This window comes from Carettochelys insculpta, chromosome 6 (genome assembly GCF_033958435.1).
Source record: "Carettochelys insculpta isolate YL-2023 chromosome 6, ASM3395843v1, whole genome shotgun sequence".
NCBI lineage: Eukaryota > Metazoa > Chordata > Testudines > Carettochelyidae > Carettochelys > Carettochelys insculpta.
Window position 1 is genome coordinate 61,421,435 of NC_134142.1, and position 19,685 is coordinate 61,441,119.

The window sequence follows — 19,685 nt, forward strand, 5'->3', positions numbered from 1 at the left end:
TACGGTTGCACCTTAGTGCCTGGCTGTAAACTATGGATCGTGTAGTGTGCCCTGGATGGAAGCTGGAGGCGTGTAGATAAGCATAGCGGTCTGTGGGTTTTCAGTATTGGGTGGTATTTACGTGACCGTCGCTTATCTGCACAGTAGTGTCCAGGAAGTGAATCTCTTGTGTGGACTGGTCCAGGCTAAGGTTGATGGTGTGGGAGAAACTGTTGAAATCATGTTGGAACTCTTCAAGAGCCTCCTTCCCATGGGTCCAGATGATGAAGATGTCATCAATGTAGCACAGGTAGAGGAGGGGTGCTAGGGGACGAGAACTGAGAAAATGTTCCAGGTCAGCCATAAAAATGTTGGCATCCTGTGGGGCCATGCAGGTGCCCATAGCAGTGCCACTGAGTAGAAAGTATAATTTGTCCCCAAATCTGGCATAGTTGTGGGTGAGGGAAAAGTCACAAAGCTCCACCACTCTTTGTGCCTCAGTCTCATCAGGAATAATTTTCCAAACAGCTTGGAGTCCATCTTCATGTGGGATATTGGTGTAAAGGGCCTCTACAGCCATGGTGGCCAGGAAGGTGTTTTCAGGAGGTCACCAATGGATATTAGTTTCCTGAGGAAGTCAGTGGTATCTCGAAGAAAGCTGGGGGTGCTGGTAGCATAGGGTCTAAGTAGAGAGTCCACATATCCAGACAATCCTGTGGTGAGGGTGCCAATGCCTGAGATGGAGTGTCCAGGATTTCCAGGTTTATGGGTCTTGGGTAACAGGCAGAATAAACCTGGTTTGGGTTCAAGGGGTGTGTCTGTGTAAATCTGTTCTTATGTTTTTATAGGGAGGGTCTTGAGCAGATGCTGTAGTTTCTTTGTGTATTCCTCAGTGGGATCCTCAGACAGAGGCCTGTAGAATGTGGTATTGGAGAGTTGTCTGGCAGCCTCCTTTTGGTAGTCTGTCCTATTCATGATGACAACAGCGCCTCCCTTGTCAGCCTCTTGGATGACAATGTCAGAGTTGTTTCTGAGGCTGTTGATGGCGTTGCGTTCTGCACGGCTGAGGTTATGGGGTAAGCGATGTCACTCTTCCATAACTGCAGCCTGTGCACGCTGGCAGAAGCATTCTATGTATAGGTCCAGTTTGTCATTTTGACCACTGGGGGAGTCCATGAGGAATTCTTTTTCTTGTACCATAGGTGGGAGGGTACCTGTGGGTCAGTGCACTGTTCAGTGTCATGTTGGAAGTATTCCTTGAATCGTAGACGGTGAAAGAAGACTTCCAGATCACCACCGAACTGTATCAAGTTTGTGGAGGTGGTGGGGCAGAAAGAGAGTCCTCGAGAAAGGGCAGATTCTTCTGCCGGGCTGAGCGTGTAGTTGGATAGATTAACAATATTGCTGGGTGAGTTAGGGGTACCACTATTGTAGCCCCATGTGGAAAGTAGGGGTTTAGATAGCTTACAGTCCTTTTGATTCTGTAGAGAAGAGAAATGTGTGTTGTAAATCTCCTGTCTTGTTCAAGTAAAGTCCAGCCATGTGGAGGTTTGTGTGGAAGAGTGTTCATTTATGAGGGTTTCCAGATTTGAGAGCTCTCTTTTGATGTTGCCCTGTTTGCTGAACAGGATGCTGATTAGGTGGTTCCTCAGTTTCTTAGAGTGTGTGTGGCATAATCTCTTACTGTAATCTGTGTAGTATGTTGATTTCAGTGGGTTTTGCACCTTCAGTCTTTTTTTTTTTTTTCCCCAATTTTTCAGTCCTTCAGTCCATGCTCCAAAATATCTGTTTGTCTGTAAGGTGCCACAAGACTTCTTTTTGTTAATAAATCTTTGCAATCTCATATATACAACATCCTGCTCATACAGATAACCATTCTCTTTATTTTACTAAAGAATTATTTAATTCTCTGGCATTGCTTGCCAACTGTTTAAAAGAAAAAGAAATGCACAAAGAAGCCCTTGAAAACTCCCTTTGAAAATCAGAGATAAATAACTCTATGGACTGAAGCAATTAAAAAAAAAAAAAAAGGGATCAATCATGTTGAACTAAACCACCCTTTTTCAGACACGAGCTCCCTGATCGTGCTTGTAATAAATCCATTTGCCTATCCTGTAGTGTATGGTACATGTTCTTCTGCACCACACAGAACAGACTGCAGATGTACATTTTATATAACTAAGCAATAATGGACCTTTAAAGGTGAAACCCTTTAGAGTGTGCTATTGCCCAGAGGATGGAACACACAGACCTCCTACTCCCAAAGCCTAGGGACACTAACACATTCCCGCAGATGCGCACTCAAACACAACGCCCTCAGCCCGCCCTGTTCATATGGCTACACAAGGACAAACCACAGAGACGCTGATGTACATAAAATTATCTCACTGCATTTATTTAAGATTTTCTCCTCCAGTTAGTAAAAGAAAGATGTGTCTCTTTTTATACATATATACAAGTTCAGTTATAAAAATAGACAGCACATTCAAAAGAGAAAAAAAGGCTTGGCATTTTTCTGATTCCCTCTAAATATCATATGTACATGTGAATATGAGGGGAAGGGGGAAGTCTTCATGATTTTAATTTAAGTGACACCTCCCCCCACCCCCCAATTATCCCCTACAAATCTGTTTAAAAATCAATCTAACTAAACTCAGTTCTGCTATTTTCAGGTGTGCAAATTTGAGGCAGAGCCCACAGGAAGCATGTGCTTCACACTGTGAGATGCCAGGCAAGGGGGTTGGGGATGAAAATAAATCATCTGCTGTCACAGCAGAGACCTGTAACTCATAACTTGCTTCTCTCTCCCGCAAGGGATGAGAGTGCCCCAGTAGTATAGCCATTTGATTTCAATGTGCCGGGCAGGAGAACTGCGCTCAATCCCTCCATCCCCACCTATGCCTCAGTGCAATGCAGACAACACTTACAGCCGAGTGAGGGGCTATACAGAGGTTTGTGCATTAGGATGGGGAATGAGAAATAAGGGAGAATGAGGACACAGAGTGGCCCTGACAGCACTCCTGCTGCCTTGAATGGCTTCTATAAGTCTTATGGGGCTTGGCAACTAGCGCCCGCACATGGTAATGAACTCAGACAACCTGCTGTGTGTGACAGTCACTGACAAATGGAAACAAACATGCTGGAAGAACAAACTGTAGGTGCTTGGAACTGGGTGGGGCGGGGGGGACTTCACTCTTCCCTGGGGCTGATTGGAAAGAACAGTGGCACACGCCCCTTTTCAGTAAAGTTACCTATTGCTCCCCTTGTGGCATGGCAAGCTGCAGTACCCAAAGGCAATGTGAGCAAGTTCTGCTATTGCACGAGAGGAATAGCAATGAACTTCTTCCCTTTCCACTCAGCAGTCCCTCTCCTTGAACACGAACACAAGCAGAGCCCGAGGGTTTCTTAAGAGTTTAGCATAGCTCAGAATAAGAGAGATCATTCTTACATCCAACACAGCGAATGCTCAATGCTAACAGACCTGGTCTTTGAAATGTAAACCGGTTACTTGCAGCTTCTCTCTCTCTCTCAGACTTAGCAACAGTACAATAAGCATAATCTGTCCAACTGTGGTTCCAGCTACTGCCAGATGTTTACAACAGATTCAGAAACATAGTGCTGACAAGAGTCCAGATCCTGGAAACTGTGTGAGATTTCTTTCCCGTGGCCCTGAAATCAATGTCCTTAGATAATTCTTTATAGAATACTACTAGATTCACTACTGATTCAAGAGAAACCAGGCTATTCAACCACACAGTTTCCTTGGATGGCCACACCCCCAAATGCACTGTCAGGTCCTCAGTGCAAAGTGTTTTTCTGAATTCACAGAATACCGTCTGAGTTCAGATACTGATTTCTTAGAATAAGAATGGAGCTGAACTCCATCTGAAGCTGGAGGAGGAAGGACAGTACACTGGTTTGTCTACAAAACAAACAGCTGCAAGATCTCTCTCACAGCATGCTTGTAGGATGTCCCAGTAAATCTTAATTGAAAAACTAACCTGAAACATTCTCAGTGAACCCCACTCCCTTTATCCATACTCCTCATGGAATCTGCAAAAATAATTTTTTTTTGGATACACGTCATCAAAGTGCTCACGTAAACCCCCCATCCCCACTGTGCTGTGATCTTCTTTTCACACACGTGCGAGATGGCAAAAGGCATTTGTTTGCATGCCTTCTGCAGCAGGGTGGGCTACTCTGAAAGCCAATATGGTTAGGGTAAGCTCCAGGGCTCAGATACACTACCGCCCACCTGAGGTGTGGGCTCCTTTGCTTTGCTTCCGAACTGGGGTGTCTGGCATCATAGTGCTGGTCACGTTTAAGCTTTTGGAGGTCCCACAAACATTGTTGCCTTTGCTTAAAGGAGAACTCAAAGGAGAAGAGGCGCTTGAAGGTCCAAAGTCTGCAAGTCCAGCCGGACGAATTATTGATGTCTGGAGAGGGCTGTTTGCAGACATACCTAGTGGCAGGAGGGGGGGAAAAAAAAGATTCCATGTGAACACATCATTCGCACACAGTGGCTTGTCAGCAACACACAAAATTTAACTTCTGTGATTCGTGGTTATGCTATGCTAATATATTAAGGGACCCTTAATTCACGCTTTTTCAGCCAACTTGCTTTCACTGACCACCTTGAGCTTATGAATTGTCTGAGCCTCTTGCTCACATAAGGGAAAGAGATCTAAGAGGGAGCCATAGCCCACCTAGCATGTACCACTTCACCAGATCCTCAGCCGGCACGAATCACTGTGGCACCAACTGATTTCGGTGGGGCTATGTCAGTTCAAATTGCTGAAGTTCTGGCTCTGCAACTACAGCTGCAGGACTTCCACGCGACAGCCACAAAGAACAGCAACGGCCCAAACTGACTGAACAAAACCCCATTTCTCTGAGAGAGAAAAAACATGGGAAGATGGAAATGCAAAGTACTAAGCAGTCCAAGGATCAATAAGACCTCTCCCTACACCTCCCAGAGTAAAAACCTCGACAGCAGTGGAGGTAGTGCACCCAATCCCTCACATCCCCTGCACTGGGTGGTGGGACTGTCTGTACTATTGTAATGTTAGGACATGGTTCTTACACGCCACTTAGCACAGCGACCTGCCTGAGTCACAGTGAGAGAGAACACAAGGCACTAGCGACACTTGAATACACTTCCTGCTCTCTGACAGGGCCGCTAAACAGCCTCACATCAACACACTTCAGTTCGCTCTCTGCGGCAGTCTGCCTTACCTTTGGACACATTGTACCCGTACGCTGCATATGCTGCAGCAGAGGCTGCCGCCGCCCCTGCTTTGGCGCCTGCCATTGCAGCTGCACTTCCTGCTGTTGACTTCCGGCTCCGGCCTTTTCCTGTGCCTTTGGATCCACTGCCCGAACCTTTGGGGCGACCCCGGCTTCTACCTGAATTACCTCTCCCACTGACGGGTGTATCTTGGATGGAAATGCCTTCAACCACAAAGGAGGAGATGGAAATATTAGCTGTTGTTATAGACAAGGTGACTCATGAGTTAAATACAACTTCACACATACCTGACATCCATATCAGCCTGCTACTTGCTAAGCCATCAACCCCCAAGAAGAAACAAATACACAAGTTTTGTTCCTTCATTTCCTCTCATTAGTAGCACCTCAGCAACTCCAAGTAGCTGTCACGACTGACTCATGCTCCTAGAGCCAGGGGAAAACTCTCCCTTAATGTCTCAGGATGAAAACACTCTTATCTGAAGACAGGCAGCGAATGGAAGAGCCAGGCTCTCTGTAAAGAAACCCATCAAAAACTAGGGCCATAATCATTTTGGAATCTAGAATTATGGGAGCTGACATCGTGCAATTTCAGCTGACTCAATCACACCACAGAAAGGCAATATAGAATCTGTCCCCAGGCTCCACAGTGAGCTCATATAACTGGACGATCCGAGAAGATTCTTCTTCTTTACAAAGCTGTCTAATAATAGCAGTGAGCTTTGCTCAGACACACACATTGGAATAACGGGAACAGACCTTTGCATAACAGGAGCAAAAAAAGCTCTTGAATTAAATAAAATAAGAATGGTTAAAGCATGATGGATGATGAAATACATCAGCAGATGATGCTATCTGCCAAAGCTGAAAACAATACATAGAGAGAAGGGACTCTCTCAGACCTTTTCACTCCTCACTAACTCCTGCAAGGCAGGTACAGTAAACTCTTTAATATCTGGCAGCCCCAGAGATGGGAGGTTGCCAGCTATTCTGGATAATAGAGAGGTATGCCAAGCAATGTATAACACTAAAGAAAAACAAGATTAGATATTAAGAAGCAAACAAAAATGTATGCAGAGTACTTGATTCACCAACAGTAGTACTGTACACTGTCAACTTGTACAGTATTTGCTGTGTTTATTTGTATTTACTTTCACTAGACTGTACTTATGGAAAACAGTAACTAAAATTAACTTATGGTTAAAATGCCAGTTATTTGAGAGCTCCAGATAACAGAATGCTGGATATGAAAGAATTTACTCTATATAGCGGGGGTAAAACAGCTACGCCATGTAGCTATACTAAGTCCAGGCTCGAATATGCATAGGTATGAGAAGACTACTCCTAAGTAGGTAGGTGACAAGTACTGACCATTCATGGTATCTGAGACTGAGCCAGTGATGGAAGCAGGAGAGTTTGTGGCCCTTGACTGTGGTGCTGAAGAGGCTGGATCATCCACAATCACCAGCATGTCGCTGCTACTTTCATCAGGAGGGATAGACCCCATATGCAACTCGCTGCTGATGGAGATCTACAGCACAGAGACAAACCCCATCAGCTTGTTTACAACAAGGGTGAAAGCATACAAAGGACTCAGGAAAGGTGCACGTAGATTAAAGGACATTTTATTCACAGTCAGTTAAATGGCAATTAGTCCAGGATCGCTCTGAATGTGCGACAGGAAACCCGATATACAGCCCATCTCATCGTACCACATCCTCTACTTACATACCCATAGTGCAAAACTAAATTCTCTCTCCAGCCTGTGTTTACCCTTCCCATTTGACTAAAACATAGGTGAACTTTTAAAACTGGGGCGATTCCGTGATTTGGCAGAGATCCAAAGAGAACATTATTTCCTCTACATTCAACTTTTGTGAACTCCTAAGCAGATTACCCTCAAGAAAGCACCCACTTCAGGAGGAGAAAGGTTGAGAGTCATGTTCTCTGCTCCACCACAACTGCTACTCAAAACATCTACTACTGAGTGAAGGATCTTAATTCATTCGACCCAGCACAGAAACAATAATATGTAGTACTACAAAAGAACATATTCTTTAAAAACACAAAGGCAGATAAACTCTGTGCTGCAAAGTATGTCTGTTTAAATTAGAGAACTCAACAATTATGGACCAGAAGCACTTGAGGGAGAAAAAAGAGCTATGGGAGAGACTAGTGAAAGATTATAACACACAGAAACAGTTCTGAGGGGGTATTTGAAAGAAGGGAGGTTGGCTGATGCACAGTGAAATAGACACAGTTCAGGCATGGGAAATGGTGATAGGAAAAAAGTCACAAACATGAAGAGAACATAGAGAAAAGGAAGGGGAGAATAGGCGGAAACAAGCTGAAATGCAGGCAGGAATGGAGCCATAGAGAATATGAAGGTGAAGACAAAGGGCTCCACTTGGAAAGAGGCAGGAAGTCAGTGAAAGAGACACAGTGATAAGATTTGAGGTGACATCATTAGAGCAGCAGCAGATGAAGATCATTTTAGCTTATACATTTCAGATACGCTGGTTTGAACTTTCATGGGTCAATATTAGGTTCCCTCGTAGTACAAGGGTTTCTACTCTAGCTAGAAGGCAGAAAGCAAGAATGCTAGAGACCATGAAATTAGGTAGTATGGGAGACTTTAAAAAGACAGTCTCACCTCACTGAAAGGACTGGGCATGGCAGAGTCTACGCTAATGAACGAGTCATCCCCATCAGCAGAAAGGTTGGAGTTATCAGCAGAGGGAACAAATGGAATCACCAGGTTCGTCCCTTCTTTCCTTCTTTTGCCATCCAACTCATCTTCCTTCTTCTTCTGCAGATAAGCAAAACAAACAAATAACAGAGGGACTGAGAATAGATTAAAGAAAAAGAAATAGGACATGTAAACTGGGAAGCCCACCATGCGGTGCAATACAACAAGATAAAGGCCACGCATGACACAAACAGTACAGGGTATTGGTGGTGGTTTGCTTTTTTTTTTTTTTTTGGGTGGGAGAACATGGCATTAGGAGCTTCTACATTAGAACTAGTAGGGTTTTTTTGAAAGAGGTATCAGCATTTCTGCTACTGTAGAGTCAGAAGATGGACTGCTGTTTTTAAAAGTAAATTACTCAAATTCCATTACCTTAAATTCAGTCTATGCAAATATGTTAGCCAGAAAGGGAAATTCCAATTTTACATATTTCTATTACTCCTCTCATTAAGCCATGCAGATAGTGATACACTTGAACCTCTTTAATCTGGAAACCCAGGAAATAACTGTATGCTGGATTACTGAATTTCCTGGATCCTGGAGGGTGCTCGTGATGGGAGTGTGGGGCCCAGGAAGGAGCGTGCATGAAGCAGATAGGGACACGGGGTCTCAGCACGAGGCAGCTGGGGTTCCCACTTGGTGTCATTAACCCATTCCCGGGAACACATGGGCTCTGCGCCCCCTGCTGCTCCTGGGCACCACTCATGGCAGGGAAAAGACTGGAGAAGCGTTCTGTTGCACTGTTGCTCCCGCAGCGAGGATGAAGGGTGAGTGGCAGCATGCAGAGCTGCTTCCTCCTCCCCCTGTGGGGGTCCAAACCATGAGAGTTTCTGCTTTGGGGCACCCAGATGACAGAGGTTCAAATGTATTTTACTGGTATCAGAAATTGAATTTATGTTCCATTTTTACACTTCCAGAACAAAATCTGATGAGGTGACAGCATCAGTAAGCCAACGGCTTATGAATCAGAAAAAAAGAGAAGTATTATGCCCTTTCATTCTTTAAACAAGGGGGTTCCAAATTGCTCTTTGGATCACTGGTGGGGTTCAGAGAAATGCACAGCGCCTCCTTATTTCCAAACTGTAAATTGCATTAGAAGACAGAAAAAGCTATAGTCAATATTTTCCTAATATTAGTTTTCTATGAAGCAATTCCTTTAGTTGCCACAGATCGGTTACATGATAAGAAATTGGAAGTTACCAGCCACAAGAGGCTGTCCACAAGACTATCTTTGTATTAAACTTGGCCATTACTATTTAACAGTGTGAGAACTGCTGCTTAAAGCCTTTCAGACTCTATCCCACCACAATCCCTGCATCACTTTACCTTTTCAGCATACTTTTCCCTCTTTCGTTTACGCTCCTTCACACGATTTGTCTCTTCCTGCTGACGCTTCTCCTCTTGACGCTGACGCACTGTCGGAAACAAAAGGTAGCAAAAACATAATGTAAGTATCAGTTTCTCCCAAGCTATTTACTATCCCTCTATAAATATTCAGATCACACAAGACAGTTTCTAGAAAAAGTCCTGGATAAAGCCCTGCAATATTCTTCCAACTAACTGAAAGTCCCTTAAGAATAATGTTAGATTCAAACTCCCTGGAATCAGAAAAGTAAAAGCTTTATTGGTGGTATCAAAATGTGTATCTGTATTGCACATCTAAATGTGTGCTGAAATATAAAGTTCTTCTTAGCATTTATTTGGAATAACTTTTATAATTCTACCAAAGCTTTGTCATTCATGAATAATAGGGTGATCCTGAACAAGTGTCACTAATAACTTTTATACCATACCGAAATATATTTCATACCCTTTTCACCCAATAACTAGTGCTATGCAGTATGCCAGGAAAGAGAAGGGGTTATCTACAGGGCATGTGTTTGTGTGGGTTGAGCAGAAAGATCTCTAAACCAGAAGCATGATACAGAGGAAAAACATGGAAATGTGCATTGCTCATACATTTCTTCTCAAGTTCCTCATCATCCAGAAGAAGGCTGACCACTTCTTTGGGCTTCAAGGTGTCTGGTTTGAAATTGCCACCTGAAATCACCATCCGTTGGATCTAAAAGAAAAGAAGATATAAATAGGGAAATGATAAGCATTTTTCTTTTCTATTTACTAAATACTGACCAGGAAACATTCTAGTTAAGAGGGTGAAAGTCAGGACAAAAAGGCTGTGACTATTCTGTCCTGATAAACCCAGCAGAAGAACTTAGCACAAAGTTCTTATTAACAGTGCAATAATTAAAACAGATTGGATAGATTTAGAATGATGAACATTTGTTCTCTTCTGAGCAGTCCTGTTCTCTGTCCCTCTAAAGCAGCAGCCAGTAAAGAATGAACAGTTCATAGAAATAGCATGTTCTAAGAGCAGTTATCAATGATTCATTGCCAAACAGGGAGGACATTTCTAGTGGGATTTCACAGGTATCTGTGCTGGACTTAATCCTATTCTATATTTTCATTAATGACTTGGAAAATGGAACCGAGAGTATGTTTTGTAAAGTCTGCAGATGGCACAAAGCTGTGAGAAACTGCCAACACTTAGGAATACTGCACCCCCATAGGCTAGCATGGTCTGAACCTGACCAGTTCTGAACAAATTTGTTGGACCTGAGGAGATCCCCTGCCATGGGCCCCTAAGTCCACAGCAAGCTCCCTGCCTCACCCCCACTCCCCACCTTTTCAAATATGTAAAAACGTTTGTTATAAAGAAGATGGTGGATCAATTGTTTTCCATATCCACTGAAGGTCAGACAAAAAGTAAACAACTTAATCTAAAACGAGGGAGATTTAGGTTAGATATTAGGAAAAAAACTTTACAATGATAAGGATGGTTAACAGTTTCTTTCAGAATTGAAGTTCTGGAATCCCTGATACTGGAGCTTATTAAGAAAAAGCCAGAGGTCCCTTTGAGCCCTCTGATTCTAACACAATTAACACAGTGCTGAACTAATATTAATTAATAATCAACAGCCTTCCTGGAAGGTAAATAAATATTATCATACCTAGTTTGCGAGTGATTTACATGACAGGCTATGTGGTTAGGTTTTCGGAAGTTTGGGTTCTAAACCAGAGATCTGACAACAATTCAGTGTGTGAACATGACTACATCCCTTAACACCTCTGGGTGGATTTACTCTAAAAATCAGATGCGCAAGTCCTCACTGGCGCTAATAATTGTTAAAGCTATAGTGTAAAAGATCAGGAGCATTTATCAACTATCAAATATGACAGCCACATGCAGACTCATTCACCTTTTGACAGCCCTCATCTGCAAGCCAGGGGGAGAAACAAGCACTGATTCATGATAGGTAATGTGGGTGCAGCCAATTACTAGCGCATCAGATGCTGCAATACAATTAATCAAAGCCCAGTTGATTGAAGGCTCTACTGTAGTCAAAGTCTAATCCAGAGGAAAGATGAAAAAATTCCTGAAGCCTGTCTGCAATACAACTTCCAATGCCGCAACCACTAACGAAGGTAAATGGGGCACCCAATTTCTGCAAGTACAGACGTACTCCTTGAAGATGTTATGAGGCACAAGGTTTTAAAGCATGTACTGCTTGATTCTGCAAGATGCTGAAAACTTTTGGGAACCTCTATGTCAAATACGCCCTGCCCTGCCCGGTTTTCTTCAAAACTTTCTGGAGAAAAGAAAAAAAACCAAAAACCTTCTACACATTTGGTAAGATAAGACATCATAGCTGAAATTGCAGGCAGGTTGAGTTTGTCTTACAGGATTCAGTGAACCATGATGGTTTTGTTTACATCAGAAAACACAATTTGTGGATTAGCAACAACATCGGCTCTATTCTAAACTGGGCTCGAGCATTTTCAGTAAGAACTGGTTTTCATGATACGGTGGTAAAACACTGGGGCTCTGTCCACATTACTAGATAGATGCTGTTTTTCCCTCTCTCATAGGGATACCCATCTGAGTCTCTTTCAGTATTTTTTTAGAGCACCTATTCGACGTCTCAGAACAATTCTACATTTAGGCTCTTTGCCACCCACTCTACGTTATGCTTTTCCCACATGGCTTCTTCATTCCTACCTCACTCTTTTCTTTAGCTCTCTGCAAGATGCGTTCTTCAATGGTGCCTTTACAAATCAACCGATACACAGTGACCTGCTTCGTCTGACCCAGTCTGTGTGCGCGATCCATTGCTTGCTGGTCCACTGTCGGGTTCCAGTCACTGTCATAGAAAATTACCTGCATAGGAACATCAGAGCAGCAGAGACAAGATTATAATGACTAGAAACTCTTCACATTTAAATGTATGTTTTGAGAAAAGAAAATAATTTGCCATGAGGGGAACTTCATTCTTTTAAGCATGCCAACTGCTGACCAAAGTCTCAATTCTTTCCATGGTACAGGATTGTAAAATGCTCTGCACTGCATTTCAGGTGCTCCAGAGTGTTGATTGCCATTGGTGTTTTGGAATTCTGTGGAGACTCTGAGGAAGTCCCATTTATCTTGACATGTTTTGCTTGGATGAAGAGAACTTTACTATGATGCAAAAAGTAACAATAGTCTGGGAACATCTGAGGGCAGAGGGCTGGACCTGATGGCCTCTTGAGGTCCCTTCTAGTCCTCGTATTCTATGATTTTTAGAGGCTGTGCAGTTAGCTTTCAAAAATTCAGTCTAAATGAGCATTTAATGTAAAGGATTTCTATGTAAGAATCAGGAAAAAAAAATTTGGTGCTCTTGTCACAAACAGCAATTGCCGTCCTGTATTTACATTCCACTTCTATCCAAAAAGATTCCAAAATACTTTGCATTCATATGCTACACAAAACAAACTAAAAAGAACATTAACATTGAAAAGTGAACATTAGAAGCAGCTACAATTAGCAGAACAGACTCGACTGACATATAAAGGTTAAATGGATCAGTGGTTTGAGCACTGGCCTGCTAAAACTAGGGTTGTGAGTTCAGCCCTTTAGGGGGCCATTTAGGGACCTGGGGCAAATTGATTTGTTTCGTCAAAAAAAAGGGGATGGTGCTTGGTCCTGCCAAGAGGGCAGGGGACTGGACTCAATGACCTCCTGAGGTCCCTTGCAGTTGTATGCAGTAGTGTGTGTGTGTGTGTGTGTGAGAGAGTGAGTGAGTGAGTGAGTGAGTATTCAGAGGAAGTATTTTGTATAGAATAGTTGCCCTAATTCAAACTGAGAATGCAGTGTTTTCAATAAACCCAAAAGAAGAGCATATGAAACGGACTCATTACGGACAAGCAAGAACTTCCTGTTTTCAAGTCATGTGTAGCTATTTGTGCCTCAGTTGTATAAAGCCTCTTCTTTGGTCTTTGAAATAATCAAAGGGCATAGCAACTTTGGAATCTTCTAAACAAATCCACCGTGTAACAGAATAAAGTTACAGAAAATCTAGATCAATTATTCTTAATTTCATAGTGCAAGCACTTTCGTGTTTTAGAAGACCACCACTATAACTGTAGCACGAGAATAGTCTATCAGCAAGAATACGATTCGGTCTTGGAGGTCACGGATACCATGACTTTAATAGATGTCCATGACTTCTTTGGCTCGGGCTGTCAGCCCCAGCCCTACAACAGCAGTGGGGCATAGGCTGCCAGCCTGTGGTGGTGGTTGCATTCAGGCTGTCAGTCTCCGGTGGTGAGGCTCCAGCTCTCAGTGCCCCTCCTGTCCCCTTGAGCTTTGGACTCTTCAACCCCCCAATCCTCGATTTTGTTCATGTTTTCTGTTCCAAGAATTTTGCTTCATTTTACCATGACAAAAATCTTATCTACCTATAAATCTCAAAACTTCAGTTCAAAATACCCCAGTTAAGAACCATAACGTTTGTGCCAAACAACATGAAAGTCCCCTGACATCTTACCCTTTTAAAAATATATAGATAGCCCTGTGGCTACTTGCTTTATTCTCATCTCTTTTAGGGGGCTGCAAATGAGGACAGAATCGTTGAAAAAGGGACAGCATGCACAGATTTTAGGTTCAGAAGCCTGCTGCCTTTCTGAGACCAAGTGCTACAGTCTCACTTGCTGTCAAATCTAAGCATACACGAATTTAACAGATTACAAGCACTGGAATAGCTATTGAATAGATCAATGATTCTTATGGTCCAATATCATGTCTCAGTAGTAAATGACCGATACTTCTACAGAAGACACCTCTCCCTGGCAATTCACCTATACAATTGTACAATATTATACCATGAGTATGTGGAAGAAGCAGCGTTTTCCAGACCCTCGCTTGTAGTGATCTAATATTCAGATGTATTACGCTGGGAAATCTTTGTGGTTCTGACCCTCAGTAACTTATAATTATGTTCTTATTCCTCTTTTTAAAAGCATCATCTTTTTTTGGAAACTTACGATCTGGTAGCACCAAATTCCACTGATTAATTATATTTTAAAAATATAGTCCCTTTCATCTACTTTAAACATAATATCTTTAATATTATAGGTTTCAATTCCATGCACTATTTACTAAACCTAGTCTCAGATATTTATATTTAAGTTCTATAATGGCTGTTACCAGATAAAAAGAATTAGCAAAAGACAAACATCAAAGTTTGTAATCTCTCTCATTGCAAAAATGCTGTACAGTGAAGGAAGCCCCAGCTGTTGCTCTGAAGGATGAAAGAGTGCTGACTAGGTTAGTAAACCGTAAAACAGCTCAGCTTCACAAAGACAAGACTTTTGCTACAGAATAGAAAGAGCATTGTAGGGAAGTTTGAAAGGAAAAGGTGTTGGGGATGTGCAAAAGCAGGAGAAAGCAGGGAATGATTTACAACTTAAATTAACCAAAGTAACAGCAAGCTAACCCACCTTCTACGGACATAGGCCTTGAGATATGGTGTTGTCACCTACCGTATCTGCAGCTGTGAGGTTAATGCCCAGTCCTCCTGCTCTTGTGCTTAACAGGAACACAAAGATATCATTCCTGCAGACATGAAGGAAAAAAAAAAAACTCTGTTCAGTTTATGATTTAGTTTAGCTCAAGAAAAGGGGAGCCTGCAGAGAAAGGATAGGCTCCACCTAAAACCAGGGGTCTGCAACCACATGTGACTCTAAGGACTTGTTTGTGGCTCCTGATGCTATAATTGCACACTTAAAAGAAAAAAAAACCCTCCTGATTATTTTTGAGAAACAGTGAACATCCTGCAGTAAACATGCATCACATTACAAATCACTGTGTGCACTGTTCTTAAAATAGAGGCTACAAAAAGTACAGTTTGATGTTATTTATTAAGGACCGTCTTGTAGTCACGTGCATTGCGGCTCTTGAATTACTGAGTTTTTACTGAATTTAAAAAAAAAAGGGGGGGGTGGGGCTCTTCTTGCTATTTTGGTTGCTTACACCTGACCTAAACCAAAGGGAACCTGACAGCTGACACTCAAAAAGGTCGCAGAGCAGTTTTTAAACTAAGGGCTGGAGGAAAGTCATCAGTTGTGGCAGAGCATATGGAATGGACAGAAACATCTCTTAGAGCAGCGGTTCCCAACCTTTTCAGTGACATAGCGCACTCCAATGACACAAAATTCCACACACACCCACATTTTCCCTTGTGTGAAAGCCCACCATGGTACGAGCAACAGCTGACATTTTCAGCTGTTATTTGCTTACTTGTGGAGGAGGAGGCTGCTCCAAAGAGCAGGTTCCACTCCCTGCCAGCCCCTTTGACCTGTGGTTGGTCAATTTACCCTCCCCCCAACTCTTTCCAGTGCCATGGGAGAAGGGAGGGGGAAATCGATGACCCTGCACCAGCTGGAGGCTCAAGCAGCCAGGCTACCAGATTCCAGCTGGCGTGGGGTTGGTCAATTTCCCCTCACAGACCCTTTGCAAAGCTGCTGCGTGAGGCAAACTGAAGACCCCGCACCAGCTGGGACACAGGCTGCCCTGCTGCTTGAGCGTCCAGCTGGTACGGGAGGATCATCTAATTCTGCCGTGCAATTTCATCAATTCCCACCTAGCCCTTGTCTCTGCAAAGAGCTGTGGGGAGAGGAAATTGATGACATTTCCGCGGCACACTTAGACAGTTCTTGCAGCAGCACACCAGTTGAAAACCTCTGTCTCAGGGGATCTATTGATGCAGATTCTCTATGTCATCAAGTAAGGAGGGGAAAATGGAAGATAATACAACGGGTAATATCTAATGAAAGAGTCCCATTCAATCACATCTTGTAATGACAGCTCAAAAAGTGACAAGTTTTTCCACGTGCTTATTATATACAAATGACAGAAGTCTAAATAATAACATGGGGAGAACTAAGGTGCCTCATACTGAATCAGAATATTGATATACAGTAAACCCTCGGTTTTACAGACCCCGATTTAGCAGACTTCAGGAAGAATGGATGTCTGCCAGCCCCCCATTGTTCCTGAAGTCCGCTTAATTGGCACCTGTAAAATCCTAAATCTCTCCCCCTTGCCCCTCCCCAAAAAAAAAAAAACAAAGGCAACTTACCAGAGCCACTGCGTCCAGCCACTGAACCCTCCACCACCGCCTGGACTGCTGCTGAAGCCGCCACACACTTCTCCCACCAGAAGTCGGGTGCATACGCGGGCAGACCACTCACGTACGCACCCCACCCTGGTGGGAGGATCGTGTGGTGGCTCCAGCAGCAGCCGTGTGGTGGGCTCCAGTGGCTCCTCCAGCAGCAGTGGTTCTGGTGAGTCAGGGGTTCTCTCTTTTTTGAGTGGGGAGGAGGGGGAAGGAGGGACTGGGGCTGGGGGAGCCTCGTAGGGGTGGGCAATAGAGCTTCCTATTTAATGGACTTTTGGGTTTAACAGACACCCCTCTCCCCATTAGGTCATCAAATCGAGGGTTTACTGTAATAGGCATCACAAAAATTGGTGGATTGAGGATAATCAATGGGGCACAGTAATATCAGGGTAGAAAATATACTGGAAGGACAGAACAGGTCGTGCTAGTGAGGGAGTGGCACTGTATGTGAAAGCAAATATAGAATCGAAGAAATACAAATCTCAAATGAAACCAAACTGCCACAGAAATTCTATGGATAGTAATTCCGTGCTCTAATAAGAATAGTTAACAGTAGAAATATATTACAGATCACCTGACCAGGATGCTGATACTAACTGTGAAAGATTAGAGAGGCTATTAAACTAAGACACTCTATGAGGGATTTTTTATTTAATCCTAAATAGAGCACAGAACTGGTCCAAGAGTGAATATAGCTGGACCACTTGCTAACAGTGACTACACTATAACTAGATTTAACTTCCTTATGGCGCAGAAAACACTACAGCAGCCCAACACTATAGGATTTAATTTCAGAAAGGGAGGCTAAATAAAAGTGAGGAAGTTAGCTAACAGAAATTAAAAGGCACAAGCCAAAAGTGTAATCCCTGCAAGCTGCATGGAAACTTTTTAAAGACACTCTAACAGAAGCTCCAATTAAACATGTACTCCACATTAAAAAACATAGTTAGCGAACTAAAAAAGTGTCATGTGGCTAAACAACAAATTAAAAAAAGCAATGTGAGGCAAAAAAAAAATAAAAAGCATTTAGAAAGTGAAAGGTAAATTCTACTCAGGAAAACAGAAAGGAGCATAAACTCTGGCAAATGAAGTGTAAAAATATGAATTAGGCAGGTCATCAAAGAATCTGAAGAACAGCTAGCCGAAGACAGAGTAATAGCAATTTTTTTTTTAAAAGCACACCAGAAGCAGGAAACCTGCTAAAGCAGCCAGTGGAGCAACTGGATGATCAAAATGATAAAGGGGCACTCAATGGTAAGGTCATTGGGGAGTAACTAAATTAATTCTTTGCATTGGTCTTCATGGCTGAGGATGTAAGGGAGATTCTCAAACCAGAGCCATTTTTTTTAAGATGACAAATCTGAAGAACTGTCCCAGATTTAAAATGTATTTACAGGAGCTTTTGGAACAAATTGATAAACTAACGATATTAAGTCACCAGGATCAGAAGGAACTTAAATGTGAAACTGCAGTATTACTATGATTTATAATCTATCCTTTAAATCAGCTTGTGTACCAAATGACTGGATGATAGCTAATGTGATGTTAATTTTCAGAAAGGGATCACTCCAGACGTAATCCTGGAAATTACAGACTGGTAAATCTAACTTCAGTACTGGATGTGGGGGGTCAGAAGTCACCGGTGTGGGGTATTGACAGGTTTCTTGCTCTGTCAATGCTGATAACCATTTGGCTGTGTGCATGTTCCTGTGCTCTGTCTGTGCATTGTGTTGGCTTTGTGCAAGCAGCCAGCACAGCAGACTTCAAGAGAGCCCCTCAGGGCAATAGAATCAGATAAGGTACAAAGGCACCTGTGCCAGGTTTATTGTAAATGATGCACAGATCTAGCTTCCTCACATCAGCTGTTCAGAGTTAGGCTAGCATATGTATACTTGTTACAATGGACTCAACTCATGGGTGAGAGGTTACAATGGACTCAACTCATGGGTGAGAGGTCTCTCTGCCCTCGAGGCTGGACAAAGGAGTGACTCCCAACCAATAAGTAAGTGAGCTGCTCACTGTAGAAACTGAGATCTAATATGACAGAAAACCACAAGGCAGGTATTTAGGCATGTAACTTCTATTGCATGGTTTGAGGAAAAGGGGTGAGTGGAGAAAGAGACAGAAAGAAGGGGTGTTATAAAACAGATCAGTGCTGCTTAAAAAGACACTTGTGACTACAGCTGTCCACACAACTGAACGTTCTTTTAAAAACATAGAAGGGGCGTCTTATACTTGATTGCAACACAGGATGCGTTCAGCTGGCTCTTATTATTCATTTACCCTCTGAAGTGATGATTCCTAATCTGTAGTTTCACAACCATTTCAGACAGCCAACTGGAAATCTAAGATTAGGATGTCCGGTTGGGAATGAACAGAAGCCACTGCACTCAAACAAAAGATTTTGTCTTAATATAAATATATATTGGTAAAGAACAATGGAAGAAGGAACTCAGAAAATATTAAATAGATACAAACTTGTCCTAAATTGAATGTTTTGTTTAGGGTCCCAACAACTTTTTAAAAAAAATAAAAGTAACCATCTCATTTTTCAGCACTCGTCTTATATTGTTATAGCGGCATAATAGAAAAAAGCAAAGATTTAGTTGCTTGAGCATAAGGATCTTAGAACTCCTGAATTCCACCCTAGCTGTGACGTTGATCTTGAGCTACACAATAGTCTGTTCTCTTCATTCTTCTTATCTGTAAATTGCAGATAACATTATCATTTTTGCAAGAATGTTGTGGAGGCTACAGTACTGAATTATTGTAAGATATTTTGAAGCTGAATTATTTACATGATATCAGAAATAGGAGGATGCACGAAATCTACAGTTTTGAAAGGTCCAAATATCATTTTCTGGCAATGTCACAAGGAAGGGGGAGAGGAAGAGTTTTAGTGTAGATCTTATGAATATATTGTAGTTTTAAAGTTGTGCTTTAATGTCCTGCCACGATAATCCTGCAGAACTGCCTTTAGTCTCAGTCAGATTTTTTTCTCGACATAGTCCTCAAAAATAAATACTGTACAAGGGGAATTTAAATAGCTTTTCATGGGAATTTTTGTTTAGACTGGCTGACCTTTATAACAAAAGGATTTACAACTGAAATGATTATTTTTCTTTATAGATGTTCCATTCATTAATAAAAATGATTTGCTGAACTTCTTATAGGAAGAAATGCTAAAATTCTGCAGAGGGGATCATAACCAGTTGGAA

The 19,685-nt window shown here is 42.4% G+C and overlaps 1 protein-coding gene across 1 annotated transcript in view; it reads right to left on the reverse strand.

The window, feature by feature from the left end:
- Positions 1–2,367: 2,367 nt before the first annotated feature.
- INO80 (INO80 complex ATPase subunit) overlaps positions 2,368–19,685 on the reverse strand; it is a 134,200-nt gene continuing 116,882 nt past the window's right edge. Inside the window, exons 29-36 of the mRNA XM_074997009.1 lie at positions 14,831–14,903; positions 12,033–12,191; positions 9,935–10,037; positions 9,302–9,390; positions 7,880–8,035; positions 6,598–6,757; positions 5,215–5,430; positions 2,368–4,441 (exon numbers count right to left, since the gene is read on the reverse strand). Coding sequence (XP_074853110.1) covers positions 4,224–4,441; positions 5,215–5,430; positions 6,598–6,757; positions 7,880–8,035; positions 9,302–9,390; positions 9,935–10,037; positions 12,033–12,191; positions 14,831–14,903 — 1,174 coding nt within the window. The 3' untranslated portion in view covers positions 2,368–4,223. The remainder of the gene's footprint in view (positions 4,442–5,214; positions 5,431–6,597; positions 6,758–7,879; positions 8,036–9,301; positions 9,391–9,934; positions 10,038–12,032; positions 12,192–14,830; positions 14,904–19,685) is intronic.